This window comes from Rhagoletis zephyria, unplaced genomic scaffold (genome assembly GCF_001687245.7).
Source record: "Rhagoletis zephyria isolate East Lansing unplaced genomic scaffold, Rhagoletis_zephyria_1.1 Rzeph_scaffold_00001, whole genome shotgun sequence".
Taxonomy (NCBI): Eukaryota; Metazoa; Arthropoda; class Insecta; order Diptera; family Tephritidae; genus Rhagoletis; species Rhagoletis zephyria.
Window position 1 is genome coordinate 1177614 of NW_016157085.1, and position 19785 is coordinate 1197398.

A 19785-nucleotide genomic window follows, 5' to 3' on the forward strand; every position below is an offset into this window, starting at 1 on the left:
AAAGATCAGGTGGAGAAGGACTTGGCTTCACTTGGCGTTTCCAATTGGCGTCAGTTGGCACAGAGGAGAAACGACTGGCGTGCTTTGCTGAACTCGGCCAAAATCGCTTAGGCGGTTACAGCGCCAAAAAAGAAGAAATAAGAAGAAGAACGTAAGTTTCACTTCTCCAATGTGGCCCAGGCGCATTTACTTTTTTTTAAACAGTTTTACTAGAATAATAAAATTACTTCCTGAGCAAAAGTTTAATGAGTTTTGGAGAGCTTTAATTTATTACGATTAGGGTGGTATGTTAGGATACTTGAGTCCAATGATCTGTAGAACAAAAAATTGTCTTCGAATCGAAATGCACGCTTCCTTAGCCATAGTTTAATTTTTTGTGGACTTTCATTAAGTGACATTAGGGTGGTACGTCAGGATGACAGAAACTGAGATCTGGTGGATAACTATTATATAACCAAAAAATTGGCTCCTCGATACAAGAACATCGATATAGCATACTTAAAATCCGACTGTTAATGCCGAAGATATGACAAAAAATGAAAAAAAAAAAATTGTTTACCAAATTGCCTTGCAAAAGTACTTAGAATAAGGGAAGTATGGCGAACTTTTTTTCTGGTACGGTCTAATGTACACATATACATACATTAAGTTGTATATTGGTTTATTTACTCGTATTATTAAGTACTTTAGCAAATGTTATAAATGTTTTTTTTTTTCTTATAGTTTTCTTTCTTCAAGTTCTCTTTTTTAATGAACGTGTTGATCCTGAACATGCTTGCTGCGAATTCCTGTTAATCACAAAGCGCGCAACCGCCTTATGTGCAACAAGGCGTGGCGCCATGCCGTTAAGTGACACATTTTATTGCAAATTTGTGAAGTGGGTATATTTACTTGCACCAGCATGCATACCTACTATATATGCACACGTACATACTCACATACACATTTTGCAATTGGGCATAAATTTCAACAGAAATTAGTGTATGAGAATAGGCGCAGATGCCGACCATTGCGCATGAGGAAAATTTATTAAAACAGAGGAAAATATATGTAGATAGGATGTATTATGTTACGGTGGAAGCCCTAAACCGGGGCACCCTTACATAATAAGTATTGGTATCTTGTAATACCATGAACGGTAAATGCTAAACTATCCCGAAGAGCTCTTCCGCAACCATGCAAAATCTGGATAGAATAAACGGAATAGGGTCGTCTGCATGGGCGTAGCCAGGTAGGGGCAGGGGGGGGGCTCGAGTCCCCCCTAACTTTCAAATTTTCCTTATATATATATAAATCAGTACCCTGAAATGCCAGCTTAATAGGGTCGAGCCCCCCCCTAAATTTCATTCTGGCTACGCCGATGGTCGTCTGGATTGACCATCAGTGGAACGATGCTGAAACGCAACGAAATTTAACTAATTTTGCAGTGAATCATTAAAGAGCGATGACAAATGGATGGAATACGAGAATAAGCAAGGTAAACGATCATGATCAAAGACCGATGGTCCTCCACAAAAAGATTTCAAAGCCTTGGTAGTACTAGAAGGGAATTGTCCATTATGAACTGCTAAAACGGGGCGAAACGATCAATCATCAAGACAATGGGAACAACTGGACGGAACTTGGTTGGGAAGTTGTATGGCATCCGCCTTCCAAAACTCTCTTGATGTTCAAAAATTGGCCGTTCGAAGGGCCACTGAAAATCAGCTGGCCAAATTTTTCGCCGATAAAATACAGAAGCACTAAACCGATCGAATTATGAAGCTACTCGAAAAATGCCACAAGGTCATAGGTAATAATGGCCAATCTGTACTTTATTAAAATTAATTTTCAACTAAAGAATTTGTTTTTCAAAAATGTTATAAAAAATCCACGGAGACTTTCATATATATGACCCATTATTTACATGAAATATAAGGATAATAAGTCCTTTACAATGATCTACTTTTTTCAATCCGTGACTTGTCGAAATTATCGAGGATCAGTTGACGTGGCCATAGTACCTGAGCTCCGAGGCTCCAATTGATTCAACGATTGGTCTCCTCTCATACCAGTTCAAGTATGGCTCATTCCATAAATCAGCTGTAGCATTGATCACTTCTTCCTTCTCGACAAATCTTGCAGTCATTCCGGGCTTGTAGAATTGTTTTGTAGGAACACTTACATAATCATTGTTTGGCAAATTGTGCGAATTGATATTATTTTTCACTTATCCGGGAAAATTTTAAGGCAAATCTGTTTTCAATACGAATTTTTTTTAACCAATATTGTGGGGAATACTGTCAAATCCTGTTTGTTAAACATTAAAAAAATTCTATAAGACCATGGACGTATTTTTTTTTGTTTCTATGTTTTGGGGTTAAGGTGGACTTCCGAGTTTGCTCGACAATGCTAATTCCTACTCTTGTTTGGATCAATGTGATCAGCCCATTCGGGAGAATCTGTAACTAGCATACATAGTTTTCGAACAAATTACTTTCGCTGATTTCAAGGAAAAAATCTATTTTCTAATTGAAAATCTTTACCATTGTTTTAAAACAAAAAATAAACGAACTTTTGTATTATGACCTAGACAATATCTTTAAGTTTTGAAGTCAAAACTCAAAAGATTGCCCTTTTCTTCTTTATAACCCCAAAAAATATGACTTCAAACATATTGCATTGACTCTGGTTGACAAGATGAGAGAGGAGGATACATAATTTTGTAGTGATTTCCCTCATGTCCCGCCATGTTCGATTCGCAAAATGACACCATAGCTTGGCACAACATCGAATCTGATTTATTTGTATTCCAAACAAATTCAATAAGGAATGACTGAAATTCGTTCCAAAGTAAATCATTTTAAGTTCGTAATTAATTAATTGTAATATAATTAAAGTATACAACAAATTCCCCTTTTTTATATGTGCATACCTACGCGCTTACAAACATAGCCACATTTTATGGCATCTAAATGAAAGTATTTTCAACATCAACATATTTACTTACTTATTTATGCAAATGGTATTCAGTGAAAGTAATTAATTATGCCAAAATCGATTGCATACCATTTTTTATTGCAAATTTCGAAAATTTCGGAAATTTCAGTTCTGCAAAATATTTGAACTTCAACACCGAACAAGAATGTGCCACACTTACAAGAAGTCCCCGAAGGATACAAATGTCTTTACAAACGAATACAAGTATGTATGTATGTACATTATTTTTATTGCAGAACATCCATATATGCATAAAGCAATAAAAACTTGCAACAATACATGAGTGTGTAAGTGTGTAAATAAAATGGTACTGCTGTTGAAATTGTATTTATAAATAAAGCCCTTAAAGGAAATATAATCATTAAAATCGCATTGAATCAGCAACTACACGAATTTAATGACGGCAATGCGGAAAAAAATTGCGTGCGTGTGCCTAATTTAAAAAAAAAAAAAAATCATATTTGGAAAATGGGACATGTACCCACCGACTTAACTGCTACATAACTATATCCACTTTGGTAAAGTTTTTTGCCTACTTTTTGGCATTCAACTCATATTTTTTCTTAATCTTCTATCCAAGGCTAAAGCGTGTGTATATCCACTCGCCACCGCAAATTTTTAAGTATCCAAATTTTTCACTGACCAAAAATTATTAAGCAGTTTTTAAATGGCCAAACTTTTAATATGTAAAACTCCAGAAATTTGTAACCAGACTTTTAAGATAAAGAATTTATGTCCAGTTTTAAAACTACGAAAAACTTATGGCCAAACATTTATGTCCAATTTATCAACTATTCGAAGTTCATGTCCAATTTGTAAGAAATTTTTGTCCATTTTTTAAAGCGTCCAAGAACTTTTGTGCAGCTTAGAAATTACCAAAACCCCACACATATTTTTTATTGTCCAATTTCAAAGTAGCCAAAAATATTTATACGTAGATATGTCTATGTCCACTTTTTAACTTCAAATGTTTATGTCCACTTCTTTAGTGACCAAATTTTTTTTTCCAATTTCTTAACCACCAAAAAAAATAATGTTTACAGTTTTTAGAAAATGTTTACCAAGAAATTATGTGCAGTTTTAAATTAGGAAGAAATGGCCGTCTAGTTTTTAGATTACCAAAAAATTATATTTCGTTTTTAAATAGCAACAAATTTATTTCTTAGTTTTTACGTTAAGCATTCATGTCGAGTTTAAAAAAAAAATTATGCCCAGATTTTAAAATTACCAAAAATTCCTTGTATTTCAAAATCATCAGAAATTTACACCTAGTTTTTAGCTTACCAAAGATCTTTGTTTAGTTTTGAAATAACCAAAAATGTTTTTATTTTCAAGCGTTCAGTTTTTATGTGTCAATAAATTTAAATTCCGTTTCTATATTAGGCACCGTAAAGTTTAAGGCTTATAAAAAAAATTCACACCTCCGTTTTTATTGGCAGGAATCTATGTCCGGTTATTAAGTAGCCATAAATTTATGTCTAATTTTTTACCATACAATATTCAAAAATAGTTGTTAAATGGCCGAAAACTGGTGTCAAACATTTAAGTATGTATGTATAAGTTGTTCAAAAATTACCAACCAAATTTTTTTGTAGATTACCAAAAAGCTATGTCCATTTTTAGATAACCCAAAATTTTTGTCTATTCTTTGCTTCAAAGCGTTCATGTCCAGATTTTAAATGACAAAAAAATATTATCTCTACTACCTAAAAACTACGCCTAGTTTACTTCATTGCGCTTAAAATAAGTACATAGATTCCTCTCTATGTAACGTCCGACATTTCCGCACAGGCATTGTCAAAATGTTGCATCTTCTTGTGTCCAAACCAGTTGACTCGTTAATGGCAGAGTTTTGTGCAACAGTTGGGACGTGCATTGTTGTTCGCTGTCATTTATAGTTTTTACTTTTTGAATTGCATTTTTTTGTTATAATTTTTTTATTTTTTTTTTTTTTTGTTTGCTGTGGTATTTGCATTGGAATGCACCGTTGCAGCGGGCGCATGCATGCATTGGGTGGTGGTGGTGGTGGTTGCTGGTGGCTGTAACCGTTTGGGGCCACTGCAATGCCATCGCCTCACTGCATTAATTCATTAGTTGTCCACATAAAACTTAAATCGTATTAAAGCGGCGTGCAATGATTCCCAAAAATATCCTCGTGCGGTATTTCGATAAGCCACAAAAAGTCTGCCTCGCTCGCTTTAGTCGTCGACTCGCTGACGTACTTACGTACTTACTCGTAGTCGTTCAGCCATGGCATATTCATGATTCGAAAGCAATTTAATTAGATGCCAACTGAAATTCGATGAAATTCCTTTGTGCGCGCCACAATGCAGCACAAGCAAAGAAAAATTAAAAACCCCACAACAATAGGAAGAAGAAGAGCCAGTGGCAGCTAAGTTTAAGTAGCTGCATATGTATGTTAGCTGCAAGAAGCAACAGCAGAAAAACATTTGTATCTTTATCAAATTTTTCCGCAGGTCCGCTGAAAGCACTAACACTAAATACCTATAAATATGTGTGTGTAAGTACATTAGACTGGTAAAAAAAAAAATCGGCAATTTTTTTCCAAAATCCCTTGCGCAATATTCTCGGGACATCGAAAAAAGACGCCTTTTAAAAGCGGTACCCTCAATATCGCGAATTTCTACTTTCCGTATAAATAACACAGGAAAATATTTTGAAATTTTGCAATTTTACAACTCGTATATTTTTGCAGGAAATCGAAAGCTGTAAATGCGTCCGTTATGATTTTTCAATAAAGTAAGTTATTCAAGATTAGGGTCGAACATATAAAAAACTTAAAGTTTTTTCTTTTTAATTAAGGGTAAAATGTTAAAACTTATCACTAAATATCATACAATTTTTCTTTGAAATTTTATAATTTTCCTTGAAAGCCAATCCAAGTTTCAAACTTTGTGCAATATTTGAACTCATTTTCTTCCACGTGAAAAAAAAACTTAAAGAATGTTAAACTTGAAAATTTTATAATTTAAGTTAAATTATCTTTTGTTAAAGAGAATTTTAAGTTATAAAACTTCTTAGAAAAATTGTATGATATTTAGTGAAAAGTTTTAACATTTTGTAGAAAATTTATTAAAAAACGTAAAATTTTGTATGTGTTCGACCTTAACCTTGAATAACTTTTGGAGAAGATAATTTATGGAAAAATCCTAGCAAACTTTTTTACAGCTTTCAATTTCCTTCAAAAATATATATCGTTCATAAAATACATAGAAATTCCCGATGACCGACTTCTAAAACCTAATTTAAAGGGCTGTGCCTTTGAAATATATGAAAATATTTCACAAGGGATTTCAAAAAAAAAAAGTTTTGTTAACCTGTCTAATGTAAATTTTGTAAATAAAAAATTAATTTCATTCAGAAAAAATTATAATACACTAATTTTTCTTTTAAAAATTGGCAGGGTCAAACGTGATTTTTGGTACATGGTTTGTTGACCATTTTTGCTTAGAATCGAACGTAGAATTCGAATCTGGCATACACTTTTTTCGAAATGAAATTATCCCGCCCTAATATCTATATATACATGCATATGTACATTTTTTCGTTTCTGTTCTATACGTATCCTCACTTCTTTCTCTTCATGTTCTTGTTGCATTACACTTTTGCATTTGCTCTGCATCACATGCAGATGTCAAGTTATTTTTAATTATTGGTACCAATTTTTCGCTTTGTTTTTGTTGTTTTGTATGACTATTTTTTCAAGTCGTTTATTTAATTTTAAATCTAAGAGTCGAGCAACTGCATCATCGTTTGGCATGGTCCTTGCCGTTGCGGTTGCGGTTGCCCGATGCGCATACCTTCGTTGAAAGGTGCGCGAAGTGCAACCAAAGGCATGCAGGCAATGCCATAGTGGGGCATCGTGCGCTTGCTTTCTTCTATTGCCAGGAATGCATTTACGAGTCTAAATACACACATACTTACAATTGCATATATTTGTATTCTTTCCTTAGGTGCGTGTGGTCCTTGGCAGATAAACTCATCAAGTGCGCTTATCAGATTCAATATAAATTATACAGTGGTAACGCCCCTATGCGACATGCGAGAAGACTATCATAAAACACACACGAACAACGCAGCAGGACATCTTCATTCTTTTTGTCACAAATAAACATACATAGTTGTACAATAAGCTGTGTACGGTGAAAGTAAAAGAAAGTAGATTTCTTGGCGACATGCTACGGTAGCAGTGCTTATCTTTTATAGGTAGTAATTGATCAGCTATTAGAGAAATTACGCTCATCAGCTATTAGAGACCACTAAAGTTGCCTGGCTTGAATGAAAAAAAAGACAGTAGCTAAGAATATCAAAAAAAAAAAAACCTATATTATTAATATTAAGTATGCTAACTCGGTAATCGTTCTCCAAGGTGTATAAGTCTAAGGGCGCGTTCACACAGAAAGTAGAGCGGCGCCGAGCGAAGCAAGGCGAGACAAAGCGAAGCTGCTGGTATTCACACTGAACGAAGCGAAGCGGAGCTATTCTCGTGGACTCGGCTGCAAAGGTACCACAAAACTTACCGTCAATGAAAAGCGGCAAAAATATTTGTTTTATTTTATTCAAAAGATTAGTTGTAAAATTCGTTTTTTTTTGGAATATGGAACATGAAGCAGAAAAATTAAATAAAAAATTCAAAATCAAAAACTGCTTTGCTTTCAGCTCCAAAACGCTTATGAAGAAAAAGCTTGCTGTATGAACACATTCATAAAGCTCGGAATGGCTTCGCTCGACTCGGCTCCGCTTTCTGTGTGAATTTACCCTAAGTCTAGTTATACGTGGGCAATTGCATAATGTATGTTTCGAGGTTTCTATCTCCACCTGCAGTATTCAGTCAGGTACGCAGTAAGAGTTCTGAAAGAGGGAATTATAAATCTTTTGGATTGCTTTTTTCCCTTTTTTATGCGCCACTGGATTCTAATTTTCGAGTGCTTTTAGCCCTTTAGGAGATCTGCCATGTATCCAGCACAGAAATGTTGAAGACCGATCAGGCTCGGTTGGCCACCGTATTTCGCTAAAATCTCAGCCCTTTCTTTGCCATCGAAACCCTCACGGCCCAGAACCTACCCCAAGGTAGTTAGTTATTAGTTCCTAGGTTTTTTTCAGTGCCATTTTGCAATTGTCTACTAGCTTTAATGCCGTTCAGCAAGAGTCAAGGGCCCTTAACGCTTCGTGCCTATACGCCATGATGTTTATTATTGCCCCATTAGTCCTTCTGCGCAGAAATTCGTGGCCACATAATTAAATTACCAAAATTTTGGTATAACGTATGGTTCGGTATATGCCCATTGAAACCTTTTTTTCTTTGAAATAAACATCGGTGCCAGGGCCCGCAGCCTCAAGTTATGATCCATCAGAGAACCAAACTTGCAATCTCTCGCTGAACATGGTGATTATCATTTTTGTAGGTATCCCTTTCAGGTGCTTTATAAATAACATCTTCGGTAGCATTAAGTCTATCAGTTTGACTACGGGATTATTTACGAATGGTTTTCCTAAGTTCGGCAATCTCAGGGCGCACCAACCGGCCAACACTTTTATCGGGCGTATACGCATAGCCCCCGTTATGGCCACACAAACCAGGCGATAGAGCTTAGCTAGAGTGACGCTGAAGCTTGCTTGTTTGGCTTTTGGCTTCCTTGCCAGTGCCGCATAAGTGACAATCGGTTTTATCGCCGCATTGAATGACCAGTACGTTAATTTAAGAGATATTCCACAAGTTTTAACTGGAGCCTTTGACAATAATAAAATAAAGTCATGACTTTATTGGTAGCCGCTGTGAGAAGTGAGCTCCAATTGATTCTCCTGTCTAGTATCCCGCCCAGACATTTCGTCTCTTGTGAAAACTTAATCTCTGTACCACCAAATTTTGGTTTGCTAAAATTTACCTTCTGCATTGGGTTAATTGACAGCCCTTTTTCAGTATACCATCCCACAGTTAAGTTTAGAGCAGACTGCTTCCTGGAACATAAGGTGTCCTCGTCCCATCCTACTATGTAGATAACAAGGTCATCAGTATATCATATGCATTCAAGTCATTCCCTTTTGGTTTTTCTTAACATTAGGTCACAACCAGTTTCTACAGTAGGGGAGATAGGGCCCCCCGTTAAGGGCAGCTACTAGTGGCCATTACCGTTCGCCTACTACCTTCTAGTTCGACTTCTCGATTACAGCATACTTATAACCTAGTCGGCTATGAGCTTAGGAATATCCTTCCTTGTTATACTCAAGAGTATTGCTTCGTTATAATTATCAAGATCAGCTATTTAATGTATCATGAAATGCATACAGGTTCATCTGTTTATTCTTCATTGCCTTTTCAATTATTTGGGTAAGGTAGATTTCTCTGCTTGATACCTAGAATTTTTAGGTCCAAGCACAAGCATATCCCATTATTGGCCGGCACTTTCTTTCTTTTTTGCACAGATAGATTGAAGCTGGACAGAGGAGTCGGCGAAGCGCTCTTTTGCAGAGGACCCTTCAACATATTTAAATTTAGGTTTCTAGAACGTACGACAGATGTGGATGCCATTAAGGAAGCAGGGCTTTTAAATGGCATGATGTCGGCGAGATAATTGGAAAATTCGTAATTGTGGTCTGATTTATTTCATATTTAGAACTTATATCACTTAATTGGAAAGAATTAACTCCACTCCGTTAACTGCGAAAATCGGCTCTAAGAGGGCGAGAACGCTCGTGAAAAAGGGGAGCAGATTTGAAGACAAGCGGAGTAGAGGAGTAGCTTTTAAATTTTTCAAAAACCGGAGTAAATCTACTTCGTTCGGAGTAAAGGCCAGACGCTGCCCGCGATACTAGAGGCCATATCTCTATATCTATAGTAAAATTACGTTTTGAGTTTCTCTCTCTGATGTCAGGATTTGTTTTAAAAAGACTTTGGAATTTCGGGGATATGTTTAATTCAACCATTGACCTAAATTATTTAAATAATTTTTTGAATGAAGTAATCCTAACCATGAAATTTCAAAGTCCTTTTAAAAATCGTTGTGATGGTACACTCTTGGATAGATGGGTTTTATGTAAGATTAGCGCTGGGCGAAAACCAGTCAGAGAGAAAAACTAAAAACGCAGCGATTATATTGAGTTTTTGTGAGTAAAATTTACTATCGCAAGGTTTGATAGGGTTAAGGCAGTATGTATTGCCAAGTTTCGTACATTTTGTGTAACTATTTTTCCATATTTCACATTATGACTAAGTGGCCAATATATATAATATAACACAGGTAAGCAGAACCGGAGATGTTTTGTAAAAATGTGGTTAGTTAATATGTACCAATGTAATTCAATTACATACTTCATTAAGCTAGCTTAATTTAACTGGTTTTTGAAACATACGGGGGGTAACTACATACATACATTTTCCATATATTACTCGTCAAGTTTATGTGGCGCAGTCAGTGACAACAAGAAAAACAATGCCTCAATTGCCAAACGTTTACATTATCTACACTTTAAATTTTTTACCCCAACATTTGCGCTAATGAGTCAAAACACACTGATGAACACGCAAAAAATATGCAAGTAAAATTAAAGAAAACCAACTGACAACGCGACACGTGAAAGTACAAGTAAGCGAGCAGAAAACCCCAACCAAAAGAACGAAATGAGACGTTGAAAGACACGAAAAAAGGCAAGTCATGTGCTTAAGACAACGCGTTTATCTTCATTAAATGCGGTAATTAATTTTACGAAATCGAAAAGAACAAGCAGCAAGTGTCAGGCACTGACAGCACCAGAGGTTGCAGCAGCCGCAGCCGCAGCCGCCGCTATCGCTAACGGACGGCGAAGCGGTTGAGCGCAACGTGCAACGCCACGCCACGCCACGCCACGCCTTGACTAATTTATGAAGTTATTGTGTGAGGCAGAAAGTTATGTTTTGCCAAAAATTAACAACAACATAGCAAAAAAACAATAGACTTGCAAAATTGAGACATCAACTAAGCGACAACAAAACCAATTTGAATTAAAACTCGCTCGTGTTAATTTCTTGTACACACTCATTATGACATGGCATTTACTACATGTTTATGTACAAGACGATACGGCGGCGGGGCGCGTCTAGAAACGCACCAGCAAACTGAGAGATAGAATTTCTTTAACAATTTTATTACTTTTGGCACTCAATTCTTCTTACATGTGTATATCTGCTCCCACTATTCCTCCCATACCCGTCTGTTTCTTGACATAATACAACACACTTGATGATGAGTTGGACGTGGTGGGTACCAACATTGCGCCACTGTAGTACGTTTGACAGTTACATGACAGCAGCCGCTTTTTGATCATCTCAAAACCTACCTAAACACACTCAACTGCACAATCGCATAGCCCCATAATGAAAATCGTGCGTGGCGCATTATAAAAGGCATCATTAGTCATGTAAATCAAATCAAAGTGGCGAAATTGGTTGGCGCGGCTCTGGTTGATTTGTTGGCTCGCTGGCTGGCTGGCTGCTGTGGCACATTCACGACAAGCGACACCAAAAGGCGGCAATTTTCAAGTGCAATTTTCATAGAAAAAATTGGCGCAAGAGAAATCAACAGACAGCAGCATGCATACATATGTATGTATCTATGNAAAAATGACAAAAAACGGCGGCGGCGGCGGCGTGGCTCGGCGGCGTATACCTCTAATGCACATATGCACTTACATATGTACATAGATACATACAATGCAGGTATACTTATGCGGTGTGATTTCGCTGGAAAATCTGCATTTGGAGGTGTTTTGTTTTTATCACTATTAACAGTCTCATTCAGTTGTTGTAAAAACACCTAACACACATAGGTATTAGGGTGGTCGCTAAAATATTAACATATATGTAAATTTTTGATGAGGCACCCCCTTTTAATTATAACAAAATAAAGACATCAACGAAAATTTCATAATTTTTAAATAATTTTTAGGTGCCGCTTCCAGGGTTTGAAAAAATTTATATTTAAAAAAAATCGCACAAATTCGAAATTTGGTCCCATCAAAACAAGCGGTTTCTCGCGTACTTTAATTTACTTTCTAACGAAGCAGGGCTTCGGAGCGGGACAAAGAAGCAAGGAGCTAAGTAGCAAAGGATTTTGGCTGGAGAGGAGCCGGAGCAAAAAGCTAAAAAAAAAAAAAATCATTTGCTCCTTAGCTGCTTAAAGAAATTTAAATTTACTTGATTGTTTTTTTTTATTTTTGCCACTGAAAACAAACGTGTTAAATAAATTTTCATTCTATTTTTACTTGGCAATACTGTCCCTTGCACAATGCCCAGCAGTCAGTCAATTTGAACGGCGATGAAAAAACAATGACTTCCCAGCCAGCAGAGATTCGTCAATTTTATGCGAAAAAGAACGGTATACGACTCCCGTTCATTTACGTAACCAAAAACGTTCCATGTTATTTGAAAGTAATAATTGTATTTTATTTGTTTATGTTGAATATTTGAAAAGTTTAGAAGTAAAGCGTATTGATAGAAAAATTCGATAGGAAAAATTTCAGAAAAACGTTCAAAAACGTATCCGTATCAAAACAATTTTTGGTTCTTGCCTGTACATACGTTTCTGCCGCATGTTTTTTAGTTTTTTGATACATTTTCAGATTTTTAGCTTGCTGGGTTAATATCTGCCATTTTATTTACAAGATAAAATACACTGGGTTCATATTAATAAGAAAATTTAAAAAAATGTTGGCTAATCTTTTGGCGGTTAATGCTCGATATGTATCTACACTGAGCAAAAAATTAACCAAAAATTGGTTAATATTACCAAATTCAAACTTGAAAAGGAATCAGTGATTTTTGGTTAATATTAACAATAGCCTTGGTTGATTTTTTCAACAATTATTTGGTAATTTAACCACATTTTTGTTTACATTAACCAAACTTTTGGTTGTCGATTTTTTTGTTTGATTACGTTTATGCTCTGCACTTCACAGGTGATTTTTCATAATTCGGAGATACAAAACAAAAATTTTTATAAACATATTTACACGTTGCCTCTGACGGGATTAACAAATAACGGCAACCATCTCTACACACTCAGCTACAGCGGCTTTATAAATTTGTCTTTAACTGTTTAACTTGAATCAATTTTCTTCGTCGTTTAATTTGATTCTGCACTTCACAGATGCTTTTTCGCAATTAAGAAAAACCAAATACAGAAAACAAAAAAAATAAAAATTATGTATTGCCGCTGACGGCATAAGCCAACAAATACCAGCAAGCACCTCTGCACGTTCAGCTACTATCTTACATACGTCGATTAAGTTGCAATCATCTCGATTACGTTTAAACCGGCAGACGAATCATTCTTGCGGGCAAACGGTTGTAAGGCTGTAAATAAACAAAATGGTTTCTTATTGGGAGCGAGAACGGAGCTAATGGTGGAAAAACGGATCGTCAAAGTATACGAAAATGAAATCGATAAACAAAAATCCGCTCCGAAGCCCTGCAACGAAATCATACTCGCAAAAATACCATTGCACAAATATAACAGCCCAAAAAAAAAATTAAAAAAAATGCGTTTTGGGCTCTCGTTGTCCTTCTATAATGCTCTATAATGAAAAAAAAACTTAAATCAAAGGATACACACAGAAAACAGTCAACTAAATATATTTATCACAACACTAGATTTGATAACAGCGACCCTTAAAAACTATTTTAAAACTTTGAAAATTTCTCAGGTGTCTATTTTTTGTACATACGTAGAACCCATAAAAAATTTAGATGCTGATATTTTTAAGGACCACCCTTATACATATGTATGTACATACATATGCAATTAATGAAAGAAATGCACTCCCATGTGCGTCTACATAACTATTAAATTATATATACTTTTTTTCATTTTTAAACTACTCACCTTTGCTTTCTTTATTGCTAAAATTGAGCGCCCGCGAAAAGTGTTCATCCACAACGCTGGCCGTGTCGCCGGAATAGTTTGTAAATACGACGCAGGTGGCTGATAAGTATTGTGCTCTACCCTGTCCGTTGACATTCGAGCTATCCAACGGCAGGGGCAGTTCCTTCGCTTGTGCTCCGTGCAATGTGTGGCGAGGTGAATCAGGACTTGATGAGCAGGAGGACTCGTTGTGATGTGAACCCACTAGCCGAGCTGTGGAAAATATGAATTAATTATTAAAAAATATTCGTTATTAACTTTTTTTTTTTTTAATTTTTGGGTGGAAAAGAAGTATAACATTGTTCATGTTTATGAATACGGTATGCATGAATAGAGGGTGATAAAAGCATAATGCAGATCTTTGACAGGAATTATTTGTGATTCCTGACAATTGGTAGTACAGGCTTTAGCAAACTTAGTCATGAAGCGATACTCAGTTGAACAACGCGTAAAAGTGATCCAAACGTTGATGCGGATGAAAAAAAAAACACATCATAAGCGATGTGGCACCGTTTCACCTAAACGGATGCGTTAACAAGCCTAACTGCACCGCAAGAAAAAAAACTGTGCACCCGCAAATAGACAATGTTTGGAATTTTTTTTTACGGTGTACGGTGAACGCCATCGTGAAATGGTAACAAACGCAATCAAAAAGAAAACGAAGCATATATTCGAAATCAGCGGAATAATTATGAATTGCATTATTTCTTTGCTTCAAAAAATTTTATTTTATTTTGGCAAAAGGTTTTTTGTTCTCACAAAATTAGGTATTTGCCCGAAAATTTATCAAAAAGGTTCGATTTCGCTTGATATTTTTGTAACTAATATCCTAAGCAAAAGTGATCATTAACTAGATTTTTGCAAACAGCAGTTTCTTGTGGCCTTGGACCCTTCGTAATATCTCTAGTGGCACTTGGAAGGACCAGAATTTTTGATATGTAGACTAACTAGAACCCCAAAAAATAATTCCATGCAAAATTCCAGTCTTCTCCTAATTATTTCGAAGTGAAATGACGAATTTATGTATAAAAAATATCGCGCTGAAATTTCAGATGGTGGACTACAGCGCTCCCTGGACCGGGAGAAATCTCTTGTTTTCTGATCGGGAACTATATAAAGTCAGACTTGGGATCAAAAACCGTCTACGTAAACGTGTATGTATGTGCATTAGACTGCATCACCAAAAAAAAGTTGCGGTTTTTACCTCCAAACTTGCAGTTAAAAAAAAACGAGTTTCTCAAAGAACTTTTTAACAGATTAAGCTTAAAAAATCTGCATAAAAATGTTTAAAAATGTTTTCAACGGAATCGTAATAATGAGATTTTTGATGCTGTTTTTTAACTTTAAAGATTGGTTTATGGAAAATTTGAATAACTGGGCCAAAACTATTCCGTTTAGACTTATGAAGTCATCAGTAGAATGATATTTTCCCACTATTTTTATTAATGCAAAAAAAAAACTTATTCACGCCCCGATTTTTTCTTTTTCAAATCCCAACACAACTTAATTCAACTTGGGGTTCGTTCATCTTATCTTTCTCCTTCATTCTTTGAATGAGTTTATTAAAAATAAATAAAAAGGGTGAGAAAATATCTTTCCAATGATACCTCACAAGTCTAAATCAGAATAGTTAAGGTTCACTTGTTCAATTTTTTTTTTACACCAATCTTTGAAAAACAGCATCAAAAATTTCATTATAACGATTCCGTAGAAATTTTTTTTACATTTTTTTTAAATATTTGTATGCAAAATTTTTAAGCTTAAACCGTTTGGTGATTTGAGGGGATTTTAGAAAAAAAATCCTTAAGAAACTATTTTTATTCATAAAAAACTCCCTGTTTGGAATTATTTTCAGCTCACGTTAACCTTAATATTTTACCGAAATATTTTGGTGGAAGTGTTAAAATAAAATAGATTTTACAATTCCAATAGAAACACAGTACCGATTTTTTTCTTGGATGGGGAGTCATGCAATCTAATGTGCATACATGACCAATATCTACAAACATTAATATTTGCATAAAAACATTTAGGCAAACATTTATTTTCGCTAACAATTTTCATCATTCTATCGTGCCAGCTAATCTATGTATGTATGCATGTATGTATGTACCCTAAAAATGCCGAAACAAATACTGGCTATGCGCTTGTTGTTGTACAAACAACAGCGCACACTTAAGTGTAGCAATGCTCAAGCGGCAACTCGAGGGCCGTGTGGCCTAATGGATAAGGCGTCGGACTTCGGATCCGAAGATTGCAGGTTCGAGTCCTGTCACGGTCGAAAATTAAAAAAATTTTTTTATAAATTGCTATTTTTTTGTTGCTTTAAATTTTATAAAAAAAAAAACATATAACAAACTAATAGCCAATTTCACGAATGTAAATGTTAGTGAAAAATGATTTTTATATCTTTCATGAATATGAAATGGTATTATAGCTTTGGTCCGATGTTTTTAAGTACCAGAAGAAGAAGAGATAGACCCATGGAAAGGTATATTTAAATGATGAGAACGTCGAGCAATCTAGTCACTCAGTTTTTCAGATATCCGACTGAAATTTGGTAAGCGGACGTATTTTTGCAACATATCAATCATTTGTCGGAATCAGAAAACTCGAGCCACTATAACCTAAAGCCTTCGTACAACTGATTGTTCAGATATTGGGTTTTATTTTAAAACTACTTAATTTGGACGGCTAAAAATGAACTAATTCGTGAGCTACTTTCCAAATAATGATACAAAGTCTACTGAGAAAATCGTCAAAAGTGGTACTGCATAAGCTATATCTCCCATACCACAAATTGTTCATATACAAGTTGTTATGTGTGAGCAATTCTTGTATATATATATATGTATATATGTATATATATATATATATATCCATAGGGTTCTCGGAAACGGCTATAACGTTTTTGATTATATTTTGTAAACAGATAATGTTTTAGATTTTAAGGTTATCTGAATAGGCATTATCTCCGATAAGACTGGTATAAGGTTACCACCTATTCGAAATTAGTTACAAATTAATTAAAACATTATAATATGGGTATCAAATGAAAGGTCCCTAATTCAAAAATAGGTTTAATGGGGGTGCCACCTCTTTTGAATCGCAAACTTATTTAATTTTTTGTTTAGAAAAAAAGGTTAAATATTGCTATTCATGGGTACCAAGAGAAGGTTCTTAAACAATGGTTTCCCTATATAAAAAATATTATCCCTTAGGATATGAGTCTAAGGTTGCCACTTATTTTCGATTCTACACAATTTATCTAAAACATCGCAATATGGATATCAAATGTAAGGTATTGTTGAGCACTTTGGTCCGAAAATATTTTCGATCAGGGTTGTCATGCTTCAATTTAATACAAATTTTTATTTTGTTAATTTCTATCAGCTTTTTTTTTGTATGTATGTATACCCAGTACATATATATACATTTTAGAGAAAGAAATTTACTTCATAGATATCGAAACCCAAATTTTTTTAAATATTTTTTTTGATGCTATCCAAATGACCAGTATTTGATATCCAAACCTTGAAAACTTTAAAAAGTCTATGCACTCCGGGCAAAGCTCGGTGCACCTGGTACTTTGAATTTAATATAAAAACTGACAGACGGGAACAAAAATAATTGTTCACAATTGCTGGTGAAACCGGTATTTCCAATTCAGCCTCTCAACATGAGGTATACCAAGAAATTAGAACATATAGGAGTTTCCAAGTAGTGACTTAAGGACAATGCTTTCTAAAAAAAGAGCCGTCCTTAAACATCTGCGTCCGTTCCGACCGACCGGACGACAGATTCATTTGTTCACGAAAATATCACCGAAATAAAGATGGCAATACGAAGTTTTTATGTGACGTATGTATGTACATATGTATGTATGTAAGTTAAATGCAAACCAATCCACTTTTTTAATTTTATGCGAACAGCTACAAACAAAATCCAGGAAATCTGCTAATCACCATTTAAAGCTCTTCCATAATTAATCAGTAGATACACCTAGTTTGTTCAACACCTCCAACTTTGTAAAAGCAAATAAACATTTTGACAGTTGGTTGCGCCTACAAATTTAGTGATAAACATTTATTTGTGTAATTCTTCAAATATTTCTCCACACTTCTTTACATTTCGACGGCTATGAGACTAGCATACATATAAATACATATGTACATGCACACGTACATACATAGCTAACAAAATGAAATTAATGGATACTAAAGTTAATGACATTGAAAAATCTGAAAAATTTTTGCAAATTAATTAGCAGTAGCAGCGGTTTTGTCACTTTGGCGCGCGCGCATTCAAGCGCAAAAGCTTTTCATAAACACATGTATTTAGTATGTAGATATGCATACCTATGCTTATACATTCATATGTACAAATTTGTATGTATATGGAGTAAAAATATATTAAAAATTCGTCTGTGGAATTTGAAAAATTCAGATGGACTTGAGTTGTGGCGAAATGAGAAGCGGCGCGACGCTAAACGCTCGGTAACGCCAAGCGACGCGACGCACTAAAGAGTGCGCAACCGCATTCCGATCAAGGCGCGACGCTGCTACTGGAATTCACTACCAACACCTGCCCGCGAACTAAACACATTTCAGTGAACTTGTCTTCACGTGAGTGTGTGAGTGTATGTATGTATTGTCGGGCCAGTGAGGTTAGGCTGATCGCTTTCAAACAAAAAATGATAAATATTCGCAGCAGCTAGCAAAAATATGCGTATAATTCGCAAAGAACGATTAGATGTCGCATAAAAATTCTGTCGCAAATGCCAGCGCGAAATTTAAATATTTTTTCTAAATTGGTTTTATATCGCATTCTTAATACTTAAGTACTACATAACAGTAAAAACCAAACGCGCTGTGGGTAGATATATCAACATACATACATACATATGTATGAGATCTGTCTACAAATCTTTTTTTAGTGCAAATTCACCGCATATCAATTAAATTTACACACTTACCTTCAGCATCACTTCGTTGCACTCCCATATCTTCTTCTTTGGTATGCGCTCTGCTGTGTTGTATCGCATTGCTGACCGCTACGCTGCTGCCGCTGCCGCCACCAATGACCACTCCTCCGCCGCCACCTCCTGTGGCACCAAGCAATGAACTCGCAACGCCCGCACTACCACCAGCACCTCCTATACTGCCGCTACCACCACCACCACCACCACCAGGTACACCAGCGCCGCCACCGCCACCGCCGCCGCCTAACGGCAGACTCGTCGTTGCAGCTATGCTCGCCGAGTGATTGGCCGTTTGTGCTGCGACGGCGACTACCGCCGCGGCGGTATTGTGCGCGGCCGCTACTGCTGCAGCGGCAGCATTAGCACTCACCGCCGGCGGAAGGATAGGACTGCAGGGCGAATGTGAGCTGCCAGAGGCGCTCGATGAGGCCAATTGCACGCCCGACGATGAGTACAAATCCTGATTGAACTGTGCGCGAGAAAGATAGTAAAAGGGAAATTGGTTAATGAGCTATAAAAAAATGTTGGTAGTGATACATAAATTCTAAGTTTTAACAGAATGAATGGTTAGTTGCAGGGGCGCACTCAGGAATATATACTTTATACTTCTGAAGAAATATCACCAGAAAATACTAAAAATCCGCTTCAGATAATACGCTCTTTAAAATATATGCATTTTTATGCAAGTTTTATGTTCAGTATGTAATAAATAAATAAACGTTTTAAAGTTTCATAAATTGCACTTTATTTTTACTAAGTTCTATAAACACAAGATGCCCTCAACTTTCAAAGGAAAAAAAATTTAATAAAAATAAATCAATTGATTCTATAAAATTTTTACACATATATGTTAATTTTCCTCGATTTCAGGCTTCCGGTCTTCGATAGAGATAGTGATTTTTCACGATT

At 35.7% G+C, this 19785-nt stretch overlaps 1 protein-coding gene and 1 non-coding gene across 2 annotated transcripts in view; one reads left to right on the forward strand and one right to left on the reverse strand.

Annotated features, from left to right (window-relative positions):
• The window catches only part of vg (transcription factor vestigial), a 62848-nt gene that overhangs the window by 11736 nt on the left and 31327 nt on the right, over positions 1-19785 (reverse strand). Inside the window, exons 3-4 of the mRNA XM_017608992.1 lie at positions 18871-19345; positions 13857-14108 (exon numbers count right to left, since the gene is read on the reverse strand). Of these exons, the coding sequence (XP_017464481.1) occupies positions 13857-14108; positions 18871-19345 (727 nt within the window). The remainder of the gene's footprint in view (positions 1-13856; positions 14109-18870; positions 19346-19785) is intronic.
• Positions 16104-16176, forward strand: TRNAR-UCG (transfer RNA arginine (anticodon UCG)). The gene has a single exon. It is a non-coding gene; the product is annotated as a tRNA-Arg (tRNA).